Raw genomic sequence first — 20,850 nt, 5'->3', positions numbered from 1 at the left:
TATTATTATAAAACCTTTTTATATAAAATGCAAATCACTTGCAGTAGTCATTAGCTGACAACAGCATATGCATGAGCTAATCCAACTATTATATCACTGCATCAGCAACTACACAGTTACTGCGGCATTTAAATAAAACAACATGCAGCAGTACATCAGTGTTTCTCAGCTCAGACTGAAACACAGGCTCTACTCTCTAGTACAATGGTAACCTCACAAAACTCAGAGATAACAGAAACAGAACATTAAACACTATACAGATCTCTCTAGATCTCTGCATCTTCACTTATTACAAACCACTCTGACTTTATTTCTTTCATTCAAAACGTCTTAATGAGGTGGTTTAATTGAAAATAATGTTTGTCACAGTTATGGAGGTAAGCGCTTGCTTTAGTTGGGCTCCTGACCCCCTTGATGTTTAAATTTAGTTTTTCTCCAATTGTTGTAACTGTGTGTTTCTAAAGCATATTTGTTAGAACAAAAATTGTGAGAAAAATTGTGGTTGTTTATTGATAATGATACTGTATCATCATACAGTGGCTTTGTTCACTGTTCTCTGAATATAGTATTCCTATCATGCTATTGTAGCACTATAATACTACTGCAAAAAATCCTGTCCTGCTTTGATTTTTGGAAGTTTTTAAGTCATTATGCAGAAATTATTCAGACAGGATCCTGTAGATTCACACAGACAGCATATGAGCCTCAACAATGGTGACACAATTTTCAGATAAACAGATCAACTCTGAGCATCACAAAACAAGCTACTAAAGTAACAAAAAAAGATTTTTGTTTATTGTCACCATTGTTGAGGATCATACGCTGATTCATGATGTCTGAGTCTAAAAGACGCTGCTCAAAACTATGTCTGTATAATGAATTTTAAAATCAGAACATTTGACTGTCATAAGAAAAACATAATGCAAAACTGACACATCCAGTCTCTATGAGCTCATGAGTTGAATCAGGTGTGATAGATATAAATTAGATATTAAAGGAATATAAATTAGGATATTTTACTTTAATTGAACATTTTTTGTTTGGTAGCCACTGCAGTCATTGATCATTTTCTTTAATGTTTTTTAATAATCTTTAATGCCATGCATTTAACCCTTTTTTTTTTTACAGTGTACAGTTTTTTTACAGTTTTTTTTACAGTGTACATTGTCTCAGTAAAGAAGATGCTGCAAAGAAAATGAACAGAATAAAAACCAAATCCTTTGTATACCTTCCCAGAAATTATGATATTTATAAGACAAGTCCTATACGAATCCTATAGGAATGGTTCCAAAATATGATAGAAATTCTAATTAGAATCCTGTTCAATTTTCTTGTTCAATTCCTGTTCAATTTTCATGGTGTCAAGGACACATCTGGTAACGTTCCCAGTTTCGAGACGGTCACGATGTGAAGTTCTATTAAGGTTTGGGGACCGTTATTTGTTGGACCTTCAGGGAACATTCAGGACGTTCTGGGAATGTTTAGGGGACTATTACTATAGGACATTCTCTTAACTTCCCAAATGTCCTATTTGTAACAATATCGCACGACCATAAAATAACCAAAATAGAAAGTCCCCCTAAATTCATGTCGGGAACGTTATTATATGACCAACAGAGGACCGTGTGGGAACGTTCTGTTAATATCCCAAATGTCCTCTTAGTAACGTTCTTATGTGACCATAAAATAAACCAAAATGGAGCATCCCCTAAAGTCATATAAAGAACCTTGAACTGCAGCACTTTCATTACTAAAAGAGGACGTTTTAGGAACATCCCTATTGTTCTGTAAATTCACAATTTGTCACCTTTAGAGAACATTAATTTAATTTTTTCCTTTTTTATTCAAAATATTCACAAACTTTTTAACTATATCATTCACTATTTGATATATTCTGATTGTCAAATATGAGGAAGTGAATGTGTTTTGTTGTTTAAACAACTTGATGATCATGTTAGTTGATATACCGAGCAATGAGAATGCACTGCAATTCAGAGGATTTGTCAGATTTACATCACATAAATTCATCCATTTTTCCTGAAATAAGTAAGTGGCCGGTGAACTGGGAGAAGAAGAGTAAGCGTTATTGTTTCATACATAATGCGTATCTGGTATGAATAAAACACTTTTATAAGTCGAAATATGATTGAAAGTATTATTATATTGCAGCTTCCGTAGACATCAATGTATGGAATTTGAATTTAACTATAAATGTCTTTTATTATTTCGTACTTCATTTAAAATGTGTATGTCTGAAACCTGAAAGAAACATTATATGGTTGAAAACACTGAATAGTTGTGATATATGAAAAGCTCTAAGCGCATCCGTCTCTGGCTCGGCGCCAGCCAAAGTGCAAACGCATGTTTGAATTTAACAGTGACACACTGAACATTCTAATCACATCTGTGTTGGCTCTAGTTGGTGCGGTGGTTTATAATGAGTTGGCTCATTGTGTACCTGTGATAGGAACTCCATTGATACTCCATGTGACATTTGGGGTTGGTATCCCATCAGCCTGACAGTGCAGTCTCACAGTCTCTCCTGGGGCGTACAGGTGGTCCTCAGGCCACTTGGTCCAGTAAGGAGCAGCTGTAAACAATCAAAATAATTCAAAATAAATCTTTTAATATAGTAGGGTGCCGCTATCGTCCCTTCTTCCTCATTTGTGGAATATATATACAGTGCATAGAATAAATTAATACACCCCCTCTGAACAAATACAAAAGATGTATTTTCTTTATGATCACTAATACAATTCATGGAAAGATAGCAAAACTAAAATGGACTCAACATATACATTATAAAAACTGAGAAATATATGTTATTAATAGCCATAAAATAAGTAAATTAGCCAATTTTGTTTAAATTAAGGATTGCAGAAATTAGTACATCCTAGATTTAATTCAACAAATGTATAATAATCTAGTACTTAGTATGCCCTCCATAATTTTGAATATACTGCTTTGACCCTTCTTGGCACAGAGTGTACAAGTTCATGACAAATTGTCACGTCTGTCCTGTTTAACTCCTGGAAGATGAGCTCTTTAAATGCCCTGATCTTAAATGGTTAGTGTTGCTCAACTCGTCTCTACAGAATCCCCCACAGGCGCTCAAGAGTGTTAAGATTGAGTGCAATACATTTCCACAGGTTTTTTACCTTGGGAGAATGCATATCCTCATTGTCATGTTGAAAAAAGGCCCAACAATGCAAGGAATAAGGAAAGGATAACATCTTCTGTTTAAAGTTTGTGTATTAAATTACACAGTGGTGTGGGAATTCATGACAGCATTGATAAAGCACAACTCAGGCACAACAACAGGCACTTCTCACTCTACTCCTCCTCTAGCAACACCATCAAATTTTGAAAGCTGTTAGATCCAAAATGATTGATTTGGTCTCATTAGACCAGAGTATTGATTCCCAGAATCTATATTTTGTAAATATGGGCTTTTGAAATGGCTAACTGACTTTATTGTGCTTTGGCTTCAGTAGGTAGTTCCAGTGAGAACAACAACCATGCATGTCATTTCTGAAGGCTGCATCTTACTCTGTGAGATAAACAGTCACTCTTTTCATTGCTTTTGCTGGCTCTGAGACACTCGTTTGGTATTTCTCCTGTTCTTTGTCTAGCAAAAAAATCCCTCATCACTAAATGAAAGCTTAAAATGAAGGCCTGATTATTTCAGGGGCCTTGTCACAAGTCCATTGTTTTTGAATTTCTGTGTTACTTTTGCTATATTTTCACACTTAAAACAATGATTTGGTAATCCTCTTGCACCACTGTCCTCTTTTGTGCTAAGAAATAAGTCTCCTGACAGTTCTCTCCCAAGTGGTTCCATTGTTGTCAGCATTAAATCTCTGAATGATTCAGTGGGCTATATAACACTTTTAATTGTCAAGAAATTACTCCTCTTTAAATGTTTTGGTTCAACATACTTACCTGTTGATCAAACATTGCCTTAAACTTACACCAGAAAAACTTTATTTCATTTTATTTAGTAACTTTTTTAGGAGGGTGTACTCATTTTTGCTACACAATGTTTTATCACCTTGATAAGAAAGTCTTACTTTCCTGAATAATTTTGACATGCTTCTTTGGTAATTGATTAAGCAGACTTGCTGGAACATTATATCTCTAAAGAATTCTAACATGTCTTCTAAGTAATTGAGTAATTGCTGACTTTCAGAAATTTCAGAGGGTGTGTACTCATTTATGCTGTGCTCTACAGTTTATAATTATATATATATATATATAGATAGATAGATAGATAGATAGATAGATAGATAGATAGATAGATAGATATAGATATAGATATAGATATAGATATAGTTTGCAGCATATGGACTTTTTGTAAAGCAAAAATTTAAGCGGATTACTTTTAGGTTAAAAAATAAGGTGGATAAGGTTCAGGTTAGCTTTAGCTGTTTGTTATTATTCATACAGTAATGAAGGACACTGTGAAATAAAGTGTGAGCGTGTGTGTGTCTCACCCTCGACTGTGACAGCGTAGTGATGCGTGATGGAGCCCTGGCTGTTTGTGGCAGTGCAGACGTACTCGCCATCATCAGCCTCCGACACGCTCTCAATCTGCAGCCAGCGGCCGTACTTCAGCATCCTGACACGGCTGGGAGAGAGAGGGCTGTCCATCCGTTCCCACAGCACTTCGGGAGTCGGTCTTAATCAGAGCAAGCAACAGTTGTTAGTTCTCAAAGTGGTCCTTAAAGACTTCTTGCAAGTCCAAGTTACGTTCTGACACATATGAGCCCTAACTACCCTAGATGTGAACCCTTCCTACCCTTTCCAATTGTAGGAATTGAGATCTGCAAGCTGCATTACTAATAACAATGATAGAAGTAGTTCACAAGAACCATTAATAACTAGTCCAGTCCAACTTTGATGTTGAAGCCTAGCCTGAACATTTAAAAGGTCAGTTCACTCAGAATGTAAAATTCTGTCCCAAAAAACCCCATAAGACTTTTATTCTACTTTGTAACACAAATGAACATGTTTTTAATATTAGTTTTTAATATTAAAGTACACATACATAGAGCTCATCAAACATGACCGATGATAGCTCAAAGGTACTTGCATGATGTGCGAGAACCAGTGAGGTTTCTTCTTCTGTGTCACGCCAGCTTCTTTTCACTCTATGTATGTGATTTGATCAATGTGAATAAAAGCTTAAATTATAAGTGATCATGTCTGTTCCGCTTGATTCATTTGGATTATTTTTTATGATGCATTTTCGTACTTTTTGGAGCTTTGTGGATTTTCAATAGATGGACATAATGAAGAGAGAATATTAAAAGTAGAATAGTAAGAACTTAAAATCATTATTTCTAAGTTTGCACGGCAAACATCAATGACAGCTTAAACTTGTCTGTGCTGTCCAGTGATCATGATATGCAGGATAATCCAGCTGGCTGTGCGTTATATCATTTTAACGTGTCCATTTTAACGTGTCCACTGCTTGTCAGGTGGTTATTGTCTCAACGAACATCCAGCATTAAAACCATCTAATGCACAGCTAGCCGTGGATCATCTGTATAATATTACATATAATATCCACTATACACAAAATGTATCTTTCTATGTTTAGTTACCTGTTTATTGTAAATTGGTCTGTTACAGTATATGTTCAGTCATCAAGTCAGTCATTGCACATGGTATACTGCACTCCATACGTCATGTCTTGACAACAAAGCTTTGACTTTTGAATGACAAAGAGCAGCAGCATGTTGAATTTCCTCCATGTTCATGTGAGCTCACAACTGATGCATCCTCATACTTCTTTATTCAGACATTTAAAATGTCTGGATACATTAAATGTGTAAACTACAGTAAAAATGCTCATATATGTAATATATACAACATTGCTATAGCCACATAACAGTGTGAGTCATACTACACCAGGAGACCAGTACAGCAGTTAATTTTGCTAGTAGTGGTTTTATTTAAATCCAGCGGGCATGATAAGAAATTGGCTGAACACTCACAGGCCCTCAGGGATACACTCTAGAGTCAGCGTTTGGCCCCGGAGCACCAGATAAGAGCTGTGGGATCCTGTGGGCTGGAGCAGCTGGGGCCGCCGGTTCTTCGCCACTGAATTTGCTGTGAAAACAGGAGAACACCAGTCAATTAAGTTTTAGTGATTTCTAAAAAATAAGCTTTATTTCCACATGAATTTTTTTTTTTTTTTTCGGAACAATGTAATTGCATGTGTGTAACCCTCTTTGCTACATGACCAGAGAAATTTCATGTAGATACTGTTCAATTTAAGGGTTTTGGGAAGTAAAAATAACAAGTCATCCTGTAATTTACAGTGAAAAAAAATCCCCTGTGTGACACTTTACATTTTATGTTTTTTTCATTGAAATAACTTTCTTCTTAGTTTTTTTCTTCAATTATGTGCATAAGGGTTTTATGTTACATCTCATGTTGTTAAATTCATTTTGATTGATTTTAGTACATCAGCAGGTTGGTTTATTAACATTATACCAGTTAATGAAATCTACTTTTTTTTCTTTCTTTTTTTTTAAATCCGTAAAACGAATGTTGGACTGGCCATCAGGAGACACAGGACTAAGGCCTGGACCCCCATGAATTCAGAACAAATTTTTTCCTCTCTGTAAATATGTTTCAATAATTTTCAATAGTTCAATAATTAAAGGTGCCCTAGAATCAAAATTTTAATTTACCTCGGCATAGTTAAATAACAAGAGTTCAGTACATGGAAAAGACATATATTGAGTTTCAAACCCCATTGCTTCCTCCTTCTTATATAAATCTCATTTGTTTAAAAGGCTTCCGGAAAACACGCAGATCTCAACATAACACCGACTGTTACTGGATCATTAATATGTATGACCCCAATATTTGCATATGCCAGCCCATGTTCAAGGCATTAGACAAGGAAAGGCAGTATTAACGTCTGGATCTGTGCACAGACAAGGTAAGCAAGCAAGAAAAACAGCGAAAAATGGCAGATGGAGCAATAATAACTGACATGATCCATGATATCATGATATTTTTAGTGATATTTGTAAATTGTCTTTCTAAATGTTTCATTAGCATGTTGCTAATGTACTGTTAAATGTGGTTAAAGTTACCATCGTTTCTTACTGTATTCACGGAGACAAGAGCCATCGCTATTTTCATTTTTAAACACGTGCAGTCTGTATAATGCATAAACACAACTTCATTCTTTGTAAATCTCTTCAACAGTTTAGCATTAGCCGTTAGCCACAGAGCACAGCCTCAAACTCATACAGAATCAAACGTAAACATCAAAATAAATACTTTATAATTCGAAGCATGCATACAGCATGCATGACGAACATCTTGTAAAGATCCATTTGAGGGTTATATTAGCTGTGTGAACTTTGTAAATGCACTGTAATATAGTCGAGAGCTCGTGTGGCAGGGAGCAGGCGAATTAAAGGGGCGACGCGCTGCCAAAATCAGTGTATAGTTAATGATGCCCCAAAATAGGCAGTTAAAAAAATTAATTAAAAAAAAAATCTATGGGGTATTTTGAGCTGAAACTTCACAGACACATTCAGGGGACATCTTAGACTTATATTACATCTTGTGAAAAAGCATTCTTGGGCACCTTTAAGATAAAAGCAGTGTTAGGGGTAATACGTCATAAGTAACGTGAGTTACATAATCAGATTATTTTTTCAAGTAACTAGGGTAAAGTTATGCAATACTTTTAAATTTACAACAAAATATCTGAGTTATATTTTCAAATAAGTAACGCAAGTTACTTTGTTTTTCCTATTTATTGACTGACAGCTCTTCTGTCCCCATGTTGAGAAGAATCGGGAGTGTAGAGGTGTTGTGTGTGAACATGATGGTTATTATAGTTCTAGATGTGAGCATGCATTTATTCATCTCACTTCCACAGAACTGAATCAGTATTCCTCAGAATGAATAAAAAGGTAAATTAATATGAAGTTACTAAAAACATATTTTAAACAGTTTATGTGAGTACGGTGGTTCTGCCTTAATATTATAAAGCGATGTAACGAGGTTAGTAGATATGGGAAGAAGGAGGCGGGAACCGGCGAACATTGAACGTAACTTTTAATGTAAAATAAACAAAGAACAAAACGAAAGTAATGCCGGCAGACCCTCGCGGACGTCTGCCGGCCACACAAACATAACAAAACATAAAATAAAGTCCAGGCCTGGTCCTCTCTCGTCTTTCATTGTAGTCGCTCCTCGTTTTATGCCTCCGGAGCTCCTCCGTGAGAGACTCGAGGCCGGCACGCCTCGCAGGTGACGCTCATTATCACTCGCGTCACCGGCCTCGCGCCGTTCCCTCACGGCTCTCGCCCGCCCTGCTCGTCACATACCCCCAACGCCCCTCGCAGGCCGGGGGGTACCTCCGAGACTGCGCTCTACTCCCCCCCGGGGCCTGTCTCGGCGGCCGCAGCACCTGGGGGTAAGGACAGACGAGACGAGAGAAAGGAGACGGAAGCAAGGGGAGCGACAGGACGAGAGAGGGGAGAGAGGAAAAAGAAAAAAAAAAATTCTTGGTCCGGTTCCCCGACACACTGCCGCTTGGTCCTCAGCCTGCCGAGAGGCTCTTCTTCGCGGTGCCATGCGGTGGCACTGGACGCTCGGTGGACGGCCCGATCCTCGACCGCCTCCTGGCGGCCGGCGATGGCTCCTCCGACTGAGGGCAGCCGGCAGCGAGTCCCCCGTTCCCTGCTCCTCCCCTTTATGGCGGACGGCAGCAGGCTCCGGCCCACGGCGAACGGCTCCAGCACCACCGCTTCGGGCAGCCTCTCGCGGTCTTCACTCCCGCGCTGCCCGAACTCCGCAGCACCGCGATCCCCCTCAGCAGCGAGGGCTCTCCGACAGCATGTCCCTCCTTCCTCCCGGGTTTCGGCACCAATGTAACGAGGTTAGTAGATATGGGAAGAAGGAGGCGGGAACCGGCGAACATTGAACGTAACTTTTAATGTAAAATAAACAAAGAACAAAACGAAAGTAATGCCGGCAGACCCTCGCGGACGTCTGCCGGCCACACAAACATAACAAAACATAAAATAAAGTCCAGGCCTGGTCCTCTCTCGTCTTTCATTGTAGTCGCTCCTCGTTTTATGCCTCCGGAGCTCCTCCGTGAGAGACTCGAGGCCGGCACGCCTCGCAGGTGACGCTCATTATCACTCGCGTCACCGGCCTCGCGCCGTTCCCTCACGGCTCTCGCCCGCCCTGCTCGTCACAAGCGACAAGAATGCTTTTTGTGCACCAAAACACACAAAAAAACAAAATAAAGACTTTTCAACAATATCTAGTGATGGCCGATTTCAAAACACTGCTTCAGAGCTTTATGAATCGAATCAGTGGTTCGGAGTTGCCAAAGTCACGTGATAGGAGATTCGAATCACTAATTTGAAACAAAAGACTCGTAAAGCTCAGAGGCATTATTTTGAAATTGGCCATCACGAGATTGGTGAAAAGCCGTTATTTTTTTTGCCGCACAAAAAGTATTCTCGTTGCTTTATAATATTAAGGTAGAACCAGTGAACTGTCTGTGAAACCAGGCCTAAATGTATTATTATAATCATCCCCTGATAATGCTAGATTAATTTGGTGACAGCGCCATCTATTGGTCGACAATATGATTACATTATAATTTATTCTGCTAATGGCTTTTTTTAAACACTTTTCCCCAATTTATCACTTGAATGCTCAATCGATCAATTTTTTGCCATTGCAGTGCTTGATCCAGTAACAGTTTGAGGTACTTTTATTATTATTGCTATTGTTTGACATTTTTCCCCTCTTCCTTGAAATGCATTGTCTTGGATATGCTTCAATTTCCTTCTTTTTGTTCTGCATTGTAAAGCACCCCTGGGTTCTCTTATAGAAATACATCCTTCACATTCACATGCAGAGAGAGCATTGGTTGAGTTATGAAAGGTGCACTAATCACTGGTAGAAGAAGGTTCACACACAGGCTGTGACGCTGATGGCGATGGGCTCTTTAGGCAGGATGACGCTGGCCTTGATGTAGTGGGCATTGCAGGTGTAGTCTTCTCTGCTGTCATTGACTAGTAAGTTGGCAAAGTACAGGTTTCCATCCAGACTCATGGTCACCCGCTCATTCTGAGGAATGTGGTGCAACTCTGACAAAAAGAAAGAGAGGAATGGGATTCAGTTCCATCAATTCAAGTGTCATGCAGGGCAATTCAGTTTGACAGAATTAGATTGAATAGGAAATTTACGTGTGTCCATCCAGTGTATTTTGGGAGCGACAGAGCTCTTCGGGGGGTTACAGTAGAGGACTGTACTTTCTCCCTCCTCAAACGGTCTTCGTTTCTGCTTCTTCTCTTTGGCCAATGTTGGGATGGCTGTGAAATAGACAGCACAACACTTTAATGTATCTATGTATACAATCTTCAGCATTTATTCAACTCACTATTGATCCAAAGTCCCTGATCCCTGACATGACCGCTGTCATGTTTGTCATCACAAAGACCTCATAGTCGCCCACTTTCTAAAAGCCAGTTCACACTGCACCGACGGACGGCAGCAGACACTTGACAGGGTTTGTCAGATTAGTGTATTAATCTTGTCACTGTTGAACAACTTTCGTTTCCGCTGATTGACCATGTTGAATCTGCATTTGTCAGGTCTTTGAATGTCTGGGAAGTGACGTACTATAATCTGATGACTGTTGGCATTGATCGGAATCTGTCAGTGCTGTGTGATTTGGCCTTAAGTAATGCTGTCAAGATTACACTTATCTCTATTCACTCTAATGACATGCCAGTAGTGACATTTGCCATCATACTCTAGGCAACATTCATGCATATTAGACTAAATTCCGGATGTCTGTTGGAATGTAATACTAGTGTTCTGCTTACTGTGCATGATATACAGTGATAAACACTGTGTAAGTCATATTAGGTTTGTCACTACACTATATTGTTATAATTTAAACAAAACCTCATTGTTTTCAGAATTGTCAGTTTCACCACATAATCATACAAATTAATAACTCAAATTAGTTAATAATAATTAATAATGCATTATACAACCTATATATATATATATATATATATACAACTTTACCCACATACATACTGTACACACTGACGTTAAGTAATATGTATTATGTAACAAATCTCTTGATTGTTTATTGCAAAATGTAAACATTATTATCACCCCGTGATATAGCCTATATTAAAAGTTGGATACATGGTACATCCTTTACCTGCTCACACAGAGTACACCCATTCAGTGTATAGCAAATCTCAACTGCTTCATTACAAAAACTGGATTATTATAAAAAAATAAAGAATATTATTGCTCAGTGCTAATCTGCTAAATGCTAGTATAAGGTATGAAGGTATTATGAACATCAACATAATGATTTTCTGTAAAGCTGCTTTGAAACAATGTGTTATACACTGTCCGAAAAACAAAACAAAACAAAACAAAACAAAAACATGCTGATCTTTTACTTGCACTGTTAGGGGAACAACAGCTTGTCAGTGGCAAAACCCTTATAGGGACATCTTTGTTCCTATCATCCCCTAAAAAAGGTGCATTTTAGTACCTTAGAATAGTAATAGTTATAGGAACTACACAGCTAAATCCCCAGAGTTAAATCAACGCTTCTCAAAAAGAACTTCTCTAAATGTATGACAGAAATAAAGTCAATCTGATTAGTAATAAGTGAAGCTGTTAATGCTGTTTCTGGAGTTGTTTAGTCAGATCTTGAGAGATTTAATGTCTTTTATCTTCAGTTGATTTCATCTAAGGCTGTGGGTGAAGTTGTAGTTCTTGTGTTTCTCTTTTCTTCAGTGATTCTGCTTGTTAACAGCAGGTGTTTATCACTAATGCTCAATCATCACTTAATTAATTGCTTAATTATCTTATTAACTTTAACTCTGCTTCAGTGTTACTTTAACACTATTTAGAGAGGGACCAAATGTAATTTTTTGTTTATTGAACATTTGTATAAAATCAATATCACAATTGCAATTGTGCTCAAATTTGTGAAAACAGCTCTCTTGCTTTTGTTATATTGCTATATATATATATAAAGTCATATGTTGTAATATAAAACTTCAGATCTCAGATCTATTAATCCCTCATTAATTTCTGACCCGCCACAACAATATAAATAAATCAATTTAAAAATTATAAGCTATTGATTGCATCTGAAGCAAGAAGTTTTATATCAAACCACATTGATGTGTTAATAAGTCAGACAATGCACTGGCAATTTAGTGATATCCCTGCAGTTGTGGTCTTGAACGGTCTTGAAATAAGTCCTCTTAGTCTGAGACCAAGACAAGACTGAGTATAAATGCAGTCGAGACCAAGACAAGACCAAGACCTTCAAAAAATGGTCTTAAGACCGGTTTCGAGTACTACAACACTAGCGTTTACCGTGTGGTTGATGCCCAATGTCGCTAACTGAGCAGAAATACATAATCATGTTTTGCATTGGCCTTCTGCTGTGTGTCTGTGATGCTGCGGACAGTGTTCTCAGTCTGGGGGTTATCGCTGCGCTCCCTGCTCTTATGCTAGGCTGCATAGATGGGCAGAACAGAACCATGCCGCCAATCCCAACTGTATGATAACTGTCAATCATCTTTGACAATAGTGGTCCTGACAGAACAGTGGTTGTCGCAGTTCGTCCCAACACTCAAGCAGAGATTGCTTGTTTGGACATTGTATTTGTCCACTCACACACAGTAGGTTTGAATTGGAGGATCGCACACATGTCGATACAGTTGACTTGGTTACATATTGAGCCTTACTATGTATATTGTGTTTGTTGTTACAATATATTGTTATATACACTGCTTGGCCAAAAAAAAGTTGCTTTTTGGATTTTAATAGACAAATACTTAAGAATCTATGAATAGATCATTATTACAGTGATTATTGTGTTTCTATCATGTTATATGTTATATGTCATGTTATATGTTTTGCTTTTAACCCTTAAAGATGGAGAGTTTAGCTTTTCATTTCTTAATGGCCATATTCCAGGATGGCAATGTCAAGATTCACCAGGGTTAAAACTGTTAAAGAATGGTCCAGAGAGCATGAAGAATCATTTTCACACATGAATTGGCACAGACCTTAAAAATGATTGAAAGTCTTTGGGATGTGCTGGTGTAGACTTTACAGAGTGCTCACCTCTTGCATTGAAATAACATCACAACATTTATTTTTATCGAGAGGTGCATCATTTTTTGGTCAAGATCTTGTATTGACAATGCAAGAGGTGAGCACTCTGTAAAGTCTACTCCCCCAGACAGCAACATAATGCGGCCCAGATCTGGCCCACATCTGGTACATGTGGATTACACACGGATCGGATATGGGCCGGATCTGGGCCGACACTATACTGCTGTCAGGGCCAGCACATCCCAAAGTGCAGTGTTTGAGGACAGACTCACACTCTGTGATCAGGTGCACCAGGTCTGAGACAGCTGTTCCCAGCTCGTTCGCCACATAACAGCGGTACGAGCCCTGATAAGATCTCAGATCCTCATCTGGATCCGCTGTCAGGCTTCCAGACTCCAGCAGAACCTCCCCAAACTGGCTGCCATCTTTGACCCAGCGGAAACTGTTTGTATGAGACAAGAACAGAAAGAACATCTTAAAATGACAGCAAATAAAGGCGATTCACAGAACTGCAAATTTTCTGACACACCGGTTCACACTGATCTGATGATCTGAATGAGCTAAAGAAGCAGTGGTTTAGAGGTTTCTAGGGAAGCTCGCGCTTACCTGGGCTTCGGGTTTCCAGTTGCCTCACAGGCCAGATCGATGTCATCCAGAGAGAAAGCGGTTTGAGACTCGGGTTGAGCTGTGATCTTTGGAGCTTCTTTGACTGGGGGGAATCATTGTTGTTGTAACAGAAAGCATATCAATGTTTTGAGTAAAGGTTTAGTTCACATCAGCTGTGTGTGAGAGCAACTGTTACTTCTGACAATAAATGTTCTGGAAATATTGTACAACTGTTATATTCTCATTGTGTCCACCTAAAAACTTTGGAATAAAAATAGTAGGGGTGTAACGGTATCCTCATGTCACAGTTCGATACATATCTTAATACTGAACTCACGATATGATATTATTGTGATACTCCAAGATATATGGTAAAAGGATAACAACAAATGTACTGTTGATTAAAATGCTAAATTTGATATTACATTGGGGGTGGAAATGATTAGGCTTGAACTTGATGCTGGTAACCCAACAATCCTGTGGACAATGGTGACACCAGAATAAACATGTTTGCACTCTGTCACTGACTAGATATATTGAAAATAATGTAGACCACTTTTTACTGAAAACATAAGACATTTGGCAGATATCCCCCCATTTCATTATTATACATGATATTCAGCATTATATATAGTGAACTATACACAATACATATTGTCACTTTCCACATTACGATATTGTTGCATTTTTGTATTGCGATATATTGTGACATGATATATTGTTACAACCCTAACAAACAGTGTTCACTTGTGTTCACTCAGTATGGTTAAACAAAATAACATACTGTCGCATAGCGCAGGGAAAATCATTGTGTAGAAGCTATGTAAAAACTCTTACACAGAGACAGAGCCAGAAATAAAGAAGTATGCGTAAAGAGGAAGTCGAAGTACTTACGGTTGCTATATGTGTCTAAAAGAGCAGCAGAAGGAAGTAGGGGATGCAGAGAGAGAGAGAGAGAGAGAGAGAGAGAGACAACAGGGTTAGACAGAGTCATGCACAAGCACTGTGAGGCCTGTGAGGCACTTCTATCGATGTGAGACGATTTATGTCAAATCAAATGATTCAGTTCATGTGTCTGAGACCACTCCGATCAGCTTACACACATTTAAGGCAGAAGGGATCAGGCAGGTTTGATCTCATTAGACAGAAGGAGTTTAGCAGAACAGGAAACAAATAACTAGACAAATTTTTATCAAGATTCGTTGTGACTTTTTGGCTAGCTAAACTGAAAAATTGTTTGTTGGATTTACATGATTTGATTACGTACATCAGTTCTACATTAATCAGTTAGGATAAACAAACATAATGTGTTCACATAATTTCAACATCTCCTCATTAAGTCCCCAGCATTACACTACAAGGAACTACAGTTTCAGCAAAAATCATTTCCGAGTACTTGATTGGCTCACATTCGCCCTAAATAATTTAATCTAGTAGATTGCTTTCAATTAATGTAATTCTCTAAAATGTGCAAAGAAATCAAGTTTTTAAAGTTTGGATGCAAGTTCCTAAAACCCTTCTTTGTTACAGTGTTTTTTATTCGCTTTGGTACTATTTTCAGAAGTAAGATCTACATTTTCAAAACTCTTAGTACAAATTCCAAACTGATCACACTTGTAACACAGCTAGTCATTCTTTCAAAACCTGATCCCATGCTTTCAGTACAGTTATCTACATTTCAGTCAACATAATCATTGTTTCATGTAATATATAATGAGAACATTTTTAATCAATCAAACACAACAGTGTGATCTTCTTTCAATTTAGTACTTTTACACTGTAAACCCAAACAGTGTAACTAACTTATAATGGAAAGAACCTTTTACTCAAAATGTGCCAAAAAGTTTAACTAACTGTTATTTTTGAGTTCATTCAAAACCTATCAGAGATTTAAATTAACCACAGGCTCTACTCTTCACCAACATGCCCTACAAAACTAACAGAACCCCCTGTAAATCCCAACATAACACAACATTAAACACTAATTTATGTCTCCCTATGTTAATCTTGTGCAAAAACACACAAAATAATACTTAATTTCAACATTTATTTATACATAAATGCTGTGAATTAGAAATCTGCGGCAACTCTACTCAATCATATTAAGTTCAGCTTAGTGCAATGAAATTTTGAGTTCATACATATTTTTCTATTAAGTAAAATTAACTTTCATTATTATTTGAATTAAACTCATTATATTTAATTAATTTCACTGTTCGATTTTTACAGTGTTTACATTTTACAAATGTATTAAACTGAATAAGAGATGCAAATGAAAAGTTTGATTGTAATAGCATTATGAAAGGCAGTTACTCTGAATGAAACATTTATATAGATGAAACACTTATTTTGTGTTGTAAAAAGGATACTTTGTGATTTTGTATATTGTACTAACACAATTGAAAATATTCTAAAATGTTTAAAAAAAGTGCACTTTAGATGATCTGTTGTGATATTAGTAATTAAGAGTTTTGAAAATGTAATACTTATGAAAATTGCAGCAGAGCAATTAAAAAAATTGCTTTATTGGTCCAAAAACAACAACAACAACACCATCATGGAGATCAGTGTTTTGTTGGGCTCTTAACCCTTGACTTCCTATGTTAGATTTTTCTTTGAAGCAATGCATATGGTGATCGGCTCATGTAGTTTGGCATATTTGCAGCAAAGAAAGACATTTAGCTACACTTTACCATTGTAATGAAAATGGTGTAATAACACAAGCTGATGGTTAAATAGCACTGGTTTTGTGTGCATTTTGTATTTATTTTTTATAATTGTAGTTGTTTTATGTTTTTTTAAATAAAATGACTTCAAGTCATGTCATGCACTTCTCCAAAATCTGTAAAAATAAAAAAATTAAAAAAATGTGACAGTATTGTTTAGATCTCGTTTGCGTCCCATCGACAAATAGCATTCCAGTTCGGGCTGTGAAGGGGCATGTGATTGCTGTGATCTACTGAACGAATAAGCCCATCACTGACCGAGTCGCTGTTTGGAGTCTGAACGAGAGAAGGATCTCGTTCATGAACGAAATGACCGAACTGGTACATCTCGTTCGTGGATGAAATGAATGTGTGTACCCGGTAGGTCGGTCATTTAACATGCGAGTCAATAGTTCAGCAATCAGCAGAATGAGGATGCAAAGCGCAGTTATAGGTTGGCTACTGAGCACATATTCTTGTTAATATATTCATATTTAACTTACAGAACTCCACGCTTAACATAATCCCAGATTTATGAATGTCTAAATGTCTGACCAAACAATTAAAATGTTAATTATGCAATTATGCTTTGGTCATCTAAACCACTTTTTAAACTTATTTTATTTCTTTAATGAGTTCTAGATTAGGCACACAAATTAATAAAAAGTTTTTTTTTATTAAATTAAATAATATTAAATATATAAAATATGTATATTTAATAAATAAATATACATAGAAAGGCAAAAAAACAAAAATAAATAATTATTTATACATTTATTTCCTTATTTATATTTATTTTTCCACATTTATTCATTTCGATTTTTATTTATTTCCACATTTATTTATTTATTTATTTATTTATCTATCTCCATATTTGTTCATTTCCACATTTATTCATTTCTTTATTTCTACATTTTCTTATTTGTACATTTATGTATTTTTACATTTCTTTGTCCGTAGGGTAATGAGGAGGGCGTGGTTTATGTCAGACATAGCAATCGAGCTCAGAGTAGGCGAAAGTGAAGTGTTGAGGCCACATTGACACCTTGTGTGCTTTTCTATGTATATTTATTCATATATTAATTTATTTATTTTTTTGCTTTTTTACATTTCTTTGTATATTTATTCATGTATTTATTTATTTTTCATTTTGGCAGACTTGGGATTCCATTTGAGCTGGAATCAGATCAAACGGTGCCGCTGTGGACTGGACACTGTTTGATCTGATATGATATCTTGATCTGATATCTGTGGTTTAACAGAGGATTCTGCGACAAATTTAATCTAAATGCTTCTCATAAGATTTCACAGAGATGCTATTAATTCTGCGGTGAATTCAAGCGGTTTCTTCCAAGCGCACGTGTAATCTGGAAACCATGAGAAACATTGTGACACTAACAGAAATAACTTGTGGCGGAAATGGTCTAATGTTTTCGAGTGCTTTTAAGTGCTTCACACAACTTTTCCCAGCACTTCAAAGCTTAAAATATTACAGAAGAGGATTAGGGCCAAGCAATAATAAAAAATATAAACCATCTCGAGATTAAAGTTGTTAAATTTCGAGAAAAAAAGTCAAAATAAAATGTTGAGAATAAACTTACAAATTACGAATTTGTTCTCATAATTTAGGCCTAACTACTTTTTTTCTCGTAATTTAATGACTTTATTCTCAACATTTATCTAGACTTTTTTCTCGAAGTTGAACGAGTTTTTTTTTTGTAATTTAACTAATTTGTTCTCATAATTTAACGACTTTTTTCTCATAATTTAATGACTTTATTCTAACCATTTTATCTCGACTTTTTTCTCGAAATTTAGCGAGTTTTTTCTCGTAATTTAACGAATTTGCTCTCGTAATTTAATGACTTTTTTCTCATAATTTAATGAGTTTATTCTCAACATTTTATTTCAACTTTTCTCTCGAAATTTAACAACTTTAATCTCAAGATGGTTTTATTTTTTTATTATTGCTTTATTATTATTGCAAAACATTATTTGTTCATAATTAATAATTTGTCCCTATTTGTAAAACTAAAAGTTTCATGATGTAGGAAAGCAAACACTTATTTAGAAATAAAAAAAAAACAATAAATTACCACTGTAGTTAGTAGATGCTGCAGAAAAGCACTTATTGGCTTAGCTATTAGCCATTTCCACACCATAGTATAGGTTATATTTTGATCAAATTTATCAGTGCTTGAGGCGTCCATTGACAGCAAGTTAATTAACACTTTCAGTGCCCAGAAAGCTACTAAAGACAGTTCATGTGACTGCAGTGATTCAACCTTAAAGTTATGAAGCAACGAGAATACTTTTCGTGCGTCAAAAAAAACAAAACAAAACTTTATTCAACAATATCTAGTGATGGGCGATCTCAAGACACTGCTTCATAAAGCTTCACAGCTTTTGAATCAGTGGTTCAGAGTGTGTAAGTCACGTGATTTCAGTAAATGAGACTTTGTTACATCATAAGTGTTTTGAAACGTTTAGAAATTTCAATATTTCACCACTGGGGGCGATGATCTCTGTGAAACCATGAAAACATGCTGTAAATATTGCTGCAAATTTTGAGAAACGCCGCCACAAATTCAGTCATTTCAGGCCGCAAAAATCAGAAAAAAGTCCCGCGAAATCCTGGAAGGACTGGTTAAATTAAGACATAAAACTCTTTTTCATCACCTGCTGGCGTATTTATGTAATATGAAGAAATGGTCATTGAACAAATCAGTGAACAAATCATTTTGGTGAACAAACTGAAAATGAATGAATCTCTTTAAAGAATCAAAATTTCCACCACTAGTACATTTATAAGTTTCACATTCACATATTATTTAGACACACACAGACAATCAGCATATGAATCTCAGCGATGGTGATTAAAAAAAAAAAAAAAAAAAAAAAACGCTTCACGCTGCCGTGCATGCTGGGTAAAACTCCCATCATGCACTGCAGGATGAGTAATTATCATCACTGTTGAGGATTGTATGGTAAGTGTTCATGTCTATAAGCCTGAGCAGGCTTCATTATTGAAGCATTGCTGACATTTGTTTAATAACTTTTTTTTTTTTAGCATTTCTGTAGTTGCTGCATCTCAGAATCTTTTGAAAATCGTTGCGAAAATGATATAAAAGTTAACCACCAAATGGTTTTGTATCAAGAAGTGTGAAGCTAGACCCTTATCGCCATTAGAGGAAAAATAACTGCTAAAAGCTTGACACAATAACCACACATTTTGCAAGAAACTTTCTGAATGAGGTTTAGAGTCTACACTATAAAAAAAGAATTGTTGGTTTAACTTAAAAAAGTAAGTTACCTGGTTTCCTTAAAATTTTAAGTTCATTAAAATTAAAATGAGTTAATACAAAAAAGGTGATTGGTTTAATCAACAGAAACTCTAAATATTATGTTATCTGAACCACATTAATTATCTAAGTTGATTTGACAAAAGAAAAAATGTTGTGATAAATAATGAAAATATTTTTTTTTAAGTATATGGTGTTGTACTTACAATCTGGAGGGATCTGAATATGTCCCTGTGTTTGAAGCACACTGAGGAAGAGGAGCAGCAGATGAAGATGTGTCCTGTTCCGCCCTCTTCTACCTGCCGGCTGATGCTGCGCGAGAGGCATTGTGCATCAAACCAGCAGCCACTGCATGAACACACACTTGAGTCCCGACACTGGAGATGAGGGTCGGGCCTGACTCCGCACACTTCTGCTGTCCTGAGATGAGCGCCAGATGAAGGGAGGGCTGTATATATAAACACACAAAGGGAGGAGCAGAAGAATGAGAGGGAGGAATTAACCCTTCCCATCAGCGCTAACATGAATAGTTCAACAGAGGAATAAACACAGTGAGAAGAGAAGAACAAAATAATTGATTTGGGTATTACATTACAGAACAAGAACACACATAAATGGTAGGAGGGTATGGGTAAAGGAATTATTGATAACATTTTATTTTGATAGTCCACTTTGGACATTCTAATAATTTTACAAAAAATGTTGATTAATATTTAAATATGCAGTTTGTAGGTTTTGCCTCTTTGTCGCCATCTCTGTTTGAAACCTGCAATTGCAGTTATTTGTGGAATTATCATCTTTACGTGGGTTATGCATTGGCACGCGGATGAATCTAATGTTTGCCGTCAGTCATCACATTGGTGTGGATACTGTACTTCAGAATTACAGATTGTACCTCTCGGAAGTATGACAAAAATAAGAATTTTCACCGGAAAATGTCATCTGAACAAGTAAGTAACATGTCTGCCACTTTTGTTCTGACCAAGGTTGAAGTCCTTCAGAAATGACGTAGAAGACTACCTTGTGGTTGTTCTTTATCGAGGCTCAGTTTGTAGTTATAAGTAAAGTCT

General features: G+C 36.6%; 1 protein-coding gene across 2 annotated transcripts in view; it reads right to left on the bottom strand.

Moving 5' to 3' along the window:
• l1camb (L1 cell adhesion molecule, paralog b) overlaps positions 1–20,850 on the bottom strand; it is a 53,620-nt gene that overhangs the window by 19,532 nt on the left and 13,238 nt on the right. The window contains exons 2-9 of one of the 2 annotated variants that reach the window (XM_067371032.1): positions 19,987–20,228; positions 13,774–13,876; positions 13,440–13,609; positions 10,245–10,370; positions 9,975–10,145; positions 6,000–6,114; positions 4,494–4,678; positions 2,459–2,590 (exon numbers count right to left, since the gene is read on the bottom strand). In XM_067371032.1, the coding sequence (XP_067227133.1) occupies positions 2,459–2,590; positions 4,494–4,678; positions 6,000–6,114; positions 9,975–10,145; positions 10,245–10,370; positions 13,440–13,609; positions 13,774–13,876; positions 19,987–20,107 (1,123 nt within the window). In that variant the 5' untranslated portion in view covers positions 20,108–20,228. Of the gene's footprint in view, positions 1–2,458; positions 2,591–4,493; positions 4,679–5,999; positions 6,115–9,952; positions 10,146–10,244; positions 10,371–13,439; positions 13,610–13,773; positions 13,877–19,986; positions 20,229–20,850 lie in introns of those variants that run through there. The other variant, XM_067371033.1, reaches the window with a different exon arrangement.

The sequence above is a fragment of the Chanodichthys erythropterus genome, chromosome 20, assembly GCF_024489055.1.
Source record: "Chanodichthys erythropterus isolate Z2021 chromosome 20, ASM2448905v1, whole genome shotgun sequence".
Lineage (NCBI taxonomy): Eukaryota > Metazoa > Chordata > Actinopteri > Cypriniformes > Xenocyprididae > Chanodichthys > Chanodichthys erythropterus.
This window is presented reverse-complemented; position numbering and strand designations above follow the sequence as displayed.